The sequence below is a fragment of the Alnus glutinosa genome, chromosome 9, assembly GCF_958979055.1.
Source record: "Alnus glutinosa chromosome 9, dhAlnGlut1.1, whole genome shotgun sequence".
Classification (NCBI taxonomy): Eukaryota; Viridiplantae; Streptophyta; class Magnoliopsida; order Fagales; family Betulaceae; genus Alnus; species Alnus glutinosa.
Window position 1 is genome coordinate 5,673,325 of NC_084894.1, and position 11,748 is coordinate 5,685,072.

Here is an 11,748-nt window from a genome sequence, read left to right on the forward strand (position 1 = left end):
CAATGTGGACAATTAAAAAAATTATAAACATACAGCGTGGCTTTTTTAACGCACCCTAATCAAAATCCTTATGAGAGAATTCGTTTGGGATTTAGTTGTTTAGGTAGGTGGCAGTACAACTCAAAATTTATTTGGGTAGAAGCTCTTTCATAATTAATTGTCCGAAAAACTAATTATTGTGAATCTCCATCTATGTTGCTTATTAACAAAGAATCTCAAGAGGGTGAGTGTTCATTGGAATAAATTAAGAAGGTTGATCCTATGTTTTATATTTCTTAAACTTTATCACTAAACATCTTTAAACTTTTTCTCAGGAATAGAAAAATTTCCTATAAATTAGTTTGCAGAAAATTTATATAAACCAGTATTTAAAAGCGACATGTGTTATTTAAACTATTAACATGCAGGAATTTATAAAAAATTATGTATTTTCTTTCATTCTATCACTTATTTTAATAAAAATAAAAAAAATGAATAAAAAAAGAGAAAATCCAGGAAGATTATGTAGAATGGGATTCATTCTTTCTTTTTCTTTTTTTCTTTTTTTTTTTCTTTTTTTTTTTTCTTTTTTTTTGAAGGTAGAACGGTATTCATTCTTGACTTGACATAACGTGACTAAAATTAAAAATCATGAGTACTGACTTCATACTGAAGAAAACGATGAATTTTATATAACTTACGAATTACGGGTATACAAGTAATTAAATCCACTGAAACTTTATTGAACCAAACAGAACTTGCAAGCGCAAAGACTACGAAGGAGAGAGAGTGTGTGTCGGCGTGGAGGCGAGCATGCCCATGAGGCCTCGTTTCTCTCCGCGAAGTGAATAAGAGAGAGAGAGAGATACAGATTATTAGTTAACCGCTAACCACACTCCCCAGTTAAATAACCACCTCTCTCTCTCTCTCTCTCTCATAATTTTCAGAAAATAAATAAATGTAGGCTTTCAGTAGAGTGAACAGCAAGGCCACATTGAAGCGGCAGTGAGATGGATAGGTATAGAAGATGACGAGATTCGAATCTACAGGTCTGTGCTCGCTGTTTTTTCAAACGAAGCAAATCAAAATGATTAGATTCAAGTAGGACTGTACAAGACTAGCTAGCATTTGCGTGAGGAGTTCAGAGAGAGCACTGTCGGTGGCTTTGGCAAATCCGGCCTTGTGATGCGCAAATGAGCAGGAATCGTCGTTGGAGGTCCAAGAATTGAGGCATTTGGTGCTGGATGCTGAGAAAATGGTTTGAAAGTACTACTAGGAGGAGTTTGATTGGGTGGAGCGACGATCTGCTTTTTGGTTTGTTCTCTTTTTGGTTGATTTTTTGGGGGCGTTCGTGGAATTGATTCTCAATCGGCATGGATCAGTACGAGATCATGGAGCAGATCGGTCGCGGCGCTTTTGGAGCCGCCATTCTTGTCCATCACAAGGCCGAGAAGAAGAAGTAATGCCTCTCTCTCTCTCTCTCTCTCTCTCACTCAGTGTTCTGTGTAAATATGGCGTGTTCTTATACTGTGCATTTTCCTGGACTGGTTGGAATTTATGAATCTGTTTATTTCAGGTATGTTTTGAAGAAGATCCGGCTTGCGAGGCAGACCGAGCGATGCAGAAGATCTGCTCATCAAGAGGTAGCTTCAATTCTGATTTGGCTTTGTCTAGAAAAATTATTTATTGAAAATTTGGCTTTGGATAATTACTTCGTTTCTGCATTTTTGGAAAATTTGGAATTGTAGATGGCTCTCATTGCAAGAATTCAACACCCTTACATCGTCGAGTTTAAGGAGGCGTGGGTGGAGAAGGTGAGGGGCTTCCTTTTTTGGTTCACAATTATCGAATTCTTGATTGTTTGATGAAGTAGTTCTGCATTTGCGGTATTTGTCCTGAATTAGAAAGTCCATGTTTCAATGTAGGGTTGCTATGTTTGCATTGTTACCGGATATTGTGAAGGTGGAGACATGTGAGTGTTCTCTTGCAATGCTTACAAACTTGAAATTGAGGGTTTTGATTCATAATCATGTAGATATAAATTTGCCACATTTTTGTCATTTAAACCTTTAACAGGGCCGAAATGATGAAAAAGTCCAATGGGGTTTATTTTCCAGAGGAGGTAATGTTATTTCTCTTTTATGTATATTTTATTGTAAAGAAAAAAAGAAAAAAAAATTCCTTTCCTTAATTTTCATATTACTAGTCAATATCTTTGGATTATGACTAATGGTAATGCTGATAAAACATTGCTTAGAAACTCTGCAAGTGGTTCACACAGCTACTTCTGGCAGTTGAATATCTACATGCAAATTTCGTTCTACATCGCGATCTAAAAGTATGTCTACAAACTAGTCATTTTCTCTTTCCCCATCGCATATAGAAGTTTAATAACTAATTTGTTTGTTGCCTTCTTGGCAGTGTTCCAACATCTTTCTAACCAAAGACCAGGATGTTCGTCTTGGTTAGTTTGCCTATGTTGTTATTTGAGTTCTAATCAATTTTACACTGATTAAGGATTTAATTTTGTTATGCATGTTTGCTGATTTCCTTGTTCTCTTGTCTGGATTTTGTATAGGGGATTTTGGACTTGCTAAAACTCTGAAGGCAGATGACTTGGCCTCTTCGGTATGTGCTCTATGTGGAATTTCTTTTGTTTGTCATGCAAAAGATTTGGGGCAGGAAACTCAGAATTTAAATTTTACACCCATGCCATGAAGATCAAGACCATATACTTTTAAACAAGTGTAGAAGTAAAATTCTTCCCTTATTTCTTTATTACTAATAAAAAAAGAAATGTTATTATTGCCAAGCCTATACAATACCTAGTAGCTAAAGCTAGCTACACCATTTCAATTTGTACCACATTTCATAGACTATAATTAGCCTTATAATGAGATATCTTCATATCCATATCAAATACTCTCTTCCCCACCACCCCCCGGTTTTAATGAAGTTTGATAACTTAAATTGCTGACTTTCTATATAGTACCATATGATTTTAGAGGTTGATAAATGACAAGAACATATTGTCCAAAATCTCAGTTATATTTTTATCATGGTTAGAAATTAGAATTTATATTTTTTTTTTAAGTTTCTGTAAATGTTTTAAATTTTTAATACCGCTTCCTGAAAACAGCTGAAAATTTCTGCATAATAACTCAGCCTCTATTATTGAGCACTCATCCATAATTTCCCATTTGTTAACTACGATAAATTCTCTCTTAATGCTTATATCCCGTAAATTCAAAGTTAGTTACGTCTTATATGATAGCATTGCTTAATCTTCTTCTCTTTAACTTGCAACAACATAATAATAGCAGGAAAGTAAAAGGATTTTTACTGGCGTTAATAAATGTTCTGTACCTTCATGTGCAGGTAGTTGGAACTCCCAATTACATGTGTCCTGAACTGCTTGCAGATATTCCTTATGGCTTTAAATCTGATATTTGGTCTCTAGGTATGTGTTTTAGATTCTATTACTTGTGATGTTTTTATCTCTTTTTTGCCTATGGCTTAAATAGTTCCTTGTTGCCCAGGATGCTGTATGTATGAGATGGCTGCTCATCGTCCTGCTTTCAAAGCTTTTGTAAGTCTTAAGATCAATTCTTGTATTTTGACATATTTTATAGGAATGACTTTTGTTGTTCCAGACATTGTTTAATATCTATATTAGGGTTTCTCTTTGGATATCATACTTAACAAGAACTTATTGTATAATTTCTATTGTTGTGTTGCCGATTCTAGTTTAAGTATATTTCTTTTAGAGAAGTAAATTGAGCCCTGCCATTACTTTTTCTCTTGTTTTCTTTGTTGGTAAATTTCGTGCTTCTTTCTGCAACACAACAGAATGTCACGACAATAATTTTGTTAGTGCTCAAGAATGACTATTTGGTAATGAAGATTCTAAAACCATCAGAATCACTACGATGACCTACGATCAGCTTTTGCCTTCTCTCTCTCTCTCTCTCTCTCTAAATTGTTGTGTTGGAAGGTTTCATAGAATCAAGTAGTTGGCAGACCAGCTGATCTGCTGTTTAATGGGACAAAGTATAGATGCTGGGCATGCCTATCCATGTTTTATCCTGGACATACATACCTATATATGATATGTATAATGTGAATATAATTTTTTGATAAGCAGAGTCAACTCATGCACCTATATGGGATTGAATCCTCCACACTTTAATTGTGAGAGAAGAAGATTCCATTTGTTCTAAACACCACTGGCCTTTGCTTTCTGAATGTTTTATATTTTTGGAAAGAGAAATGCTTTAGACTATGAATTATTTTTCCGAATGAACTTCATTTATTTGAATTTTATCCCTTTGGAAGTGCTTAATGGTGTAACATATGATCTTCTATGCTTTTTCACCCTTTGGAAAGGCTTTCTGTAACTAATTATCTTCATGCTATCACTTACAGTCTTAGTTTCACGACTTCATGTTAGTTGTTGTTATTAGATGTTTGATGTTGGCATTATACATCTGATTTCAGGATATGGCAGGATTAATTAGCAAGATAAATCGTTCCTCTATGGGCCCTTTGCCTTCTTGCTATTCCCCATCCTTGTAAGTTCCAATCTCCTGTTGTCAAGCTTATTTTACTTGAATTTGATGATATGCTACATCATCATAAATTACATGAGTGTTGTCAATGCTTTACTTGGGCCCTGTGCATTGATTATCCTATTGCTTTACCTGGATGTGTCTACAGGCCCTGGACGAGAGCCTAGGTGGCTTTGATAGCAAGTTAGATTGCGTTTTTAATTGGGTAGTGACTAGGCTGTGGCTTTACCTCGCTATTCCTTCAGGCCCCTGCAGTGGGGTGCTAGACTGAATATATTTATATAAGCTATGTATATGTAAGTGTTATGAATGTTATATTGCCATTTAGAATTGTCATGAGGAAAATAAGCATCCCTCGATTTTGCTGCCGTAACTATGTGACCTTTAAAAGTTTGTCGTTGATTTTTTGCCTTTTTGTATGTGACTATACATTTTATTTTCTTCTTTCCTGAATACAAGTATTGGAGATTGAGTGCAAACATTCGATATATATGTCATGAGTAATGCTACTCTTCACACCCATTTCATACCAACTGATGTGGCATGTTTTAAGTGGCTTGCATTTATTTTTAAGTGGCTAACATGAGAAGCCACTTAAAACACGTAATGTTAGCCAGTGCGAAATGGATGTGAAAAGTATCATTACTCATATGTCATGATTAACATTTTAGCTCCATTTGTTGCATGTCTCAGACATGCATGCATGCATTATATACAGCTTTTGGAACATAACTAACTGTAACATTTTTGGTTGTATCTAATATTAAAAAGTAAATTTTTAAGTTCTCATCTAAGCACCTCACATAGACCTCTACAGTGGATGGTTTTGGCAAATTTATGTGGTTTCATTTAGAGTTTAATGGATCTTATTTGAGCCCGGTAACTCAATTATGCAAGGAAAGTTGGATAGTGAGTTCACAAAACAGGTCATGTATTTTCTTTGATTTCCGGGTCAGTCTAAGCATTGTACAAATCATGTATGCCAACTTAATTTTCTGCTATCATCTCAAGACCTATATAGGATTTGTTATTAACATCAAATTATTAGGCTCCATTCGAGTGCGAAAAGCCGGCTCAATTTGAGTGCAAAAAGCCATTTCTGTGCTGTTAGGTCAAAAGAAATAGCTGGGTGAGAATTCTTGCGCACAGCTTGAAGTTTTGGTGTTAGTTTAATAATGTAGAATAGCATGCTCATATACGGACAGAGCTTTGTGTAAAGTAGAATGAATATACATTTTGGGGGTTGACCAACTATTTAAGGGGCTAGAGATGGGAATTGGTATGCTGTTCAGAGAGATAGAGTGGCAGAGTCATTGGCATTGGTGGTTAAACCTGAAAGTTCTCTGATGAGAGAAAGAGAGAAGATTTAGGGATATTTATGAATGTAGAGAGAGTGATTACCAACCCTTGAAAAAGTCCCAATAATAACTTGAATAACTAACTTCAGGACTTAATTTATACTTCTTGTGTTATGCGTGCAATTTCTACTTACCCAAACAAAGTGTTATTCACACAAACTTCACGTACTTTATATATGCTATTAAATATCAAACACTGAAAAGCGTGATAAATAATTTATTTTACATTGCATGCACAGGAAAACACTTATCAAGGGCATGCTGAGAAAAAACCCTGAGCATCGGCCAAGTGTAAGCTTCTCTACCAAATTCGCTGTGTTACATTAAATTTTTTTCACCTGCAGTACCTCATCTTAACATTTTGGATTTGTACCTTGGCCAGGCATCTGATGTTCTGAAGCACCCATATTTGCAGCCTTTTGTTGATCAATATCGTCCATCCTTCAGTCCTCCAACAGCACATTCCCCAGAGAAGCCTATTTCTGCCGCTCGTAATTCTCGGAGAAATATGGCTGAAAGCCAAAACAGTACTAGTTCTAGCAGTGACAAAGATAGTTTGCTTTCAAATGAAAAAAGCATTCCAGTGATGGTCTCAAACTGTAATAATAAAGGCACTAACACAGATTTGGCTTCTATTGATGACGAAGATGGCACTGAGAAGCTTCTGCTTAGTGAAGAAGAACATCGGCTCAACATGTGCACAGTCAAAATGAATGAGCAAGAGGTGATGAAACCCACTCATAATGAACATATGCCCAGTATTGAGTCGAGGCAGTCAAAAACCATTAAAAATATAATGATGGCTTTAAAAGAAGGGAAAGTTAGAGAAAATAGTTCTCCAATGAGGGGCCATCAAACAAAGTCTGGAGGTGCATTGACCCAAAGAACAAACACAGAAGCGTTGCCTAAAGTGCCCAAACCTAGTGCTGTTGTTCATGGTTTTAAGTCTAATGCAGATACACTGACGATTGCACCAGCAAAGGCATCCTTCGATTCTGCAAAGCGGATTCAGGGATCGCATCCTTTAAAGCATCAGGTACAACTGCGATTCATATTTTCTGTTATAGTTTCATTACGTGCATTGACCTGATCACTGAATAGATTTTGAATTGTCTCTGCAGTTACCTATAATTGAGTCTTCACCTAAAACTAAACCGAAACACGATGTGACTCCACTATCTGGTCCTGTTAAACAAGTTGTTGAAGAAGGATCTCCTGCTAAGCCAAGGCAACGAACCCCTCCTAATATAGTTAGACGATCACCATTTCCAGGACGGATGAAGCAAGTGGGGGTTGAAGCTCCAAATGCGGTGAGCAGTACTGTCAAGTGTGGTCTGAGTGAGATGCCCCGTGAAGCTGAAAAGAATCCTCTGCAAGTGCCTAACAGTTGCCTAACACATGCTTCTAAGCAGAATATACAAGAGTCCCAGAAGGCTCAAGTAAGAGACTCAAAACAAATGCGAACAGAAAATAGCCATTCTGTCTCATCTTCAATGTCAATGCAAGGATTTGAGCTTTGTGATGATGCAACAACTCCTTTTATCGACATGAAAGAACACATACTTCCTGATAATACGGGTATCACTCATTCTGAATGTTTAGAATCACATCAACCCAGTTGCTCATCTACTACCCAGTTGCATACTGAGATGTCTGAAAATATGGCTGGAGAAAACCATGGATATGACACTAGACCTGTAATGTGCTCAGTCCAAGCCTCTGGAGCCATCTTAGGTCTTCAGAATACCTCTGTTGCTGACGAGAAAATGAGTTCCAGTGTGGTTCAAGAACTCCCACTCCTGGGCTGTGAAGAAAGATCTGTGTGTAAAGATGATACGGCTGGAAGCAGGCCGAGTAGTAGGCCTGATATAGTGAACCAGCCAAACCTTACATATGCATCCAGTGGTGATGACAAGTTCACTGTAAGGGAACTTCTATCATCAGTTTCAGATAGTACCCCTTCCATTGTGTCTCCCATTTTGTCAAGCCAAAAGAGTTTGCAGCCGGACAAAGGAACCATTTTTGAAAAGCCAGGTGCCACCCATCTTTCACCAGCTTTCGATGACATCATACATGTTATACGGCATAGTAGTTTCCGAGTTGGGAGTGAACAGCCAGTGCTGGAAACCGTAGAGATGGGGGTTCAGAATGTGGATGTTGGTAAGCTCATAAATGCAGTAAGGGATGAAATAGGGATGAGAAACGTGACTGCGTCTACGAATCTTATATCATCAAGTGACTCCGAAACCTTGAGTTTAAAATCAAATGTTTCTGATCAATCCAGTCTCAAGGAATTGGATGTGAGAGATCCTGTCCCTTCAGTTCCAAAATCTGATACCTCGGACCCAACAAAACCTAACCCTTCTGTGATTGAAGAGGAAACACCAGTAAAAGAAATTTTGGATGTTAAGTCTTTTAGGCAGAGGGCAGATGCACTTGAAGGGCTACTAGAATTGTCTGCAGATTTGCTCCAGCAAAATCGATTCGAAGAGCTTGCAGTTGTTTTGAAGCCTTTTGGGAAAGACAAGGTCTCCCCAAGGGAGACAGCTATTTGGTTAGCAAAGAGTCTTAAAGGAATGATGATTGAGGACATAGGGAGGAGTTCATGAAGTAACATATCTGCGGTAAGCTTGCTCTGATTTGATATTATTTGTAATTGCTCTAATTGCTCTTAGCTCTTTGTCATGCTTTTCTCTTCTTCTTTTTTTTTTCTTCCTTTTTTATCCATATTCAAGCTCGGTTTGGATTTTAAAGAGAACAACCAGGCCTTGTCTTCTTTCTTTTTGGTCTCATTATGTAATTCTTTCAATGCCTTCTGTTGTTGTACATAGTGACCATACAAATTAAATAACATTGTGTTCCTTCCAAACGTATAGTAAAACCATGTTTGGTTCATTCTCTTATAACTAAGCAGCAAGGTAAGTTGTTAGATGTGAATTATACTCATCTTATTATTCATATGGAGTACTGAAAAATTGTTAATACATGTTTTAGTTTTAAAACTCTGAAAGCGGTTCAAGAAATTTTGGATGTAAAGGTCAATTGTTGGGACTTCTGTAAAAGGTCATCTAGGTTTAATTGCAAATGTGAACTCCTTGGGACTTTTGCTGGGTGATTTTTCAATTTAACAAATTGTTCATTGTATTTTGCATTTTTTGGGCCTCTTTTCTAGTAGGAGGAAAGAAAATGCAGGAGTCAAGTAAAGGTCGAAGTCACCGTGACGACGAGGCGAAGTGCAGCACATATTTTTGTCATCGTCCTCTCTATGTTTGAGTCTCAAAAGAAATTGCTTCTACCGTGCTTGGAAAGAACTTCCCATTTCAGAAATATCACTACACATTTTCTAGAACTTGGAAGAGAAATGTTAGATATCCTAACACTTTTTTCCAAAATTTGGTTCCAACTTGATGTGTCACAATCTTATGAGATTATGGCACATTTTTCAAAATGATAGATCTCATGGGATTGTGACACATCAAGTTGAAACTTTATGAGAAAAAGTGTTTGGATGTCTAGCATTCCTCTTTTTGGAAACCTACCTGGATTGTTCCCCGGAAAGGAGTGACAGTAAGCTAATTTTCACGCGCTTGTTTCTCTTCTCGCTATTGCCATCATTTCCACCATAACATTAGCTCAATCAACCTGCTCAATGCCAGTACTTTTCCTACGGTTCAACTTCCAACGGCCATGCTTACTCAAGCACTCCAGCCCCACACACCAACCAGCTGGCTGGCGATGGATCACAGTCGAGCAACTTCATGAATTCCAATGCCCTCCGCCATTTTGCCTCGGTGCTTTTTTTCTTTTTTCTTTTTCTTTTTTTTTAATGGTTAATCCTTTTTGGCTCGATCTTCTCCATTAAATGGCTTATTCTCAAACCGCAACCTCCCTATTTCAGAGTCAACTCCCTCAATGTCTCCAACTTTAATCTTTCTGGCGTACAGATAAAGGAAAACTATGACAACGAAATCTTCGTCAGAAACCCCAACAAGAAACTAAACCTAAACTTGAGCAATTTTGATATCTGGGTGTCTTACAGGAGAATCCATCTTTCTCCTCTATCTGCGTGTCTTACAGGATATCTGGTTCGTTGAAGTTTGCGTTTTCAAAATGTGAAATTTAAAATAACAATTTTAAAATGTGCAATATGAAAAAGGGATCCGACTTCAATGCTCTGTTGTAAAAAAAATGAACGGTTCAGATTCTTTCTTACATAAACTACCTCGTGGAAAAAGTTGACGTTAAAGCCAAACAAACGGCGTTTGGCTTTTGCTCAACCTACACTGTTTCGTGAAAATCCATTGGTTTTTGTCTCCCCCTAATCCAAAGACCCCAATCCCTTTCTGGTTACGCTCTTCTCCCCTGAATCGCAAATGGGTCGCAAGCAAAATGACTCACAAGTCAGAACCTACCTACTACACATTTTTATCCTCCTCTTGGGCCTGATTTCTTGTGCTATGGTCTATACATTCCTCTCTGTCTTTTTTTTTTTTTTTTTTTTTTTTTATATATATATATAAAAAAAACTGGGACTTCATTACCTGTTGTTCGTAGAGGGACCACGCCCGCTTTCATGGAATTTGATCAGAGAAAACTTTATTTTTTAATCTGCCAAATATTTTACCCATCTTCAAAAAAATTTGTTCGATTTTTAAGCTCTGGATGTGATTGGGCGTAAATTTAATAGCGAGTGGGTATTTCTTACTTTTATGAAAATTATTATATTTTCCAAGAAAACAATAATAATAATGATGAAAATATAGGGTTTGGGCGTGTGGGTAGTTCTTGATGTGCTAAAATTGGATTAGTTGGTTTGGACTTATTTGGCAATTTGAGGATGGAATTGTGTTGACTTTGTACCTGGTGAAGGCAAAGTCGACTAAGGGACATAGTCGGGGAAGAAGGCGGTGTCAATGAGAAAATTGGTGGTCAAGCTAAAGAGCGTAAAGTCGCCAGTGAAGAAAAATGCTTCGGCAAATAAGGCAAAGAGGTAGAAGAGTTTTGTTTTAGAATGGCAGCCAACGCCGAAGCTCTCCCCCTGGGACCGAGTGTACTGCCCCTTGGATTGCAGTCGCCGCGGGTACTGGGAGCTACTCGTGTGACAGCGCGGCGATGGACTTGGGCTCGGCGAGCTGCTGTTTCTTGTTTCCGTTGGATTGAAAGTCAGATCCATCTTCCTCAAATGGTGGATGGATGTTGTTTCCACCTGCTTGAAACAGCAAACAGGAAGATGGTGGATGGATGTTGTTTCCTGTTTCAAGCAAAACAAACGTCCCCACTTCCTCAAACGACGTCAAGTAGAAAACGTCAGCTACCGTGCCTGTTTTATTTTTCAGCGACTGTTTACATAACTGAAGGACAGTATTGTGGGAAACTAAATCTGGGTCGTTCAATTTTTTACAGCAAAAACTACAGCACTGAAACCAGATTCTTGAAAAAGTGATTTTTAGAAATGTAGTTAAACTTATGACAAAATCGCTGTTTAGCCTTTAAAATCGCTAATTAATCTTTAAAATTTTGTATTTTCAAAACAACACAATCTTACTTGTGATTTGAAAAGACAAATTTTTTATTTTTTCAAATATCAGTTCCCTAACGATTTATGTTTTGTGATTTGGTTTAAAATCGCATTTATTATCTACGAAATCGCAATCTCAAACATACCCTTAAACTTCCTACTAACTTATAGTGGGAGCATTTCTTGATTGTTGCAAATTACAACATGTTTGTCTCTTTATTGTTTTAGTGAGTTCGTTCATTCGTCGTATGATTGTGATCTCGTAGTTTAGTGGTATTTTTCCCCCTACACACCTATGAAATTCATAAAATTAAAAATTCTTTTA

General features: G+C 37.2%; 1 protein-coding gene across 1 annotated transcript; it reads left to right on the forward strand.

The window, feature by feature from the left end:
• The first annotated feature begins 732 nt into the window (after nt 1-732).
• Nucleotides 733-8,774, forward strand: LOC133877413 (serine/threonine-protein kinase Nek5). The gene is made up of 14 exons (XM_062315695.1): nt 733-1,438; nt 1,556-1,622; nt 1,728-1,793; nt 1,905-1,951; nt 2,056-2,101; nt 2,237-2,317; nt 2,401-2,443; nt 2,558-2,607; nt 3,358-3,439; nt 3,519-3,568; nt 4,477-4,550; nt 6,145-6,196; nt 6,288-6,941; nt 7,027-8,774. Exons 1-14 carry the CDS (start codon nt 1,353-1,355, stop codon nt 8,512-8,514), a joined length of 2,886 nt encoding a protein of 961 aa, XP_062171679.1. The 5' UTR covers nt 733-1,352; the 3' UTR covers nt 8,515-8,774.
• Nucleotides 8,775-11,748: the final 2,974 nt, after the last annotated feature.

Coding starts and splice junctions, on each gene's coding strand:
- LOC133877413 (XM_062315695.1), top strand. CDS start 1,353: ATGGATCAGTACGAGATCATGGAGCAGATCGGTCGCGGCGCTTTTGGA. Junction 2,444..2,557: donor AGACCAGGATGTTCGTCTTG/GTTAGTTTGCCT, acceptor GATTTTGTATAG/GGGATTTTGGACTTGCTAAA. Junction 6,942..7,026: donor CGCATCCTTTAAAGCATCAG/GTACAACTGCGA, acceptor TTGTCTCTGCAG/TTACCTATAATTGAGTCTTC.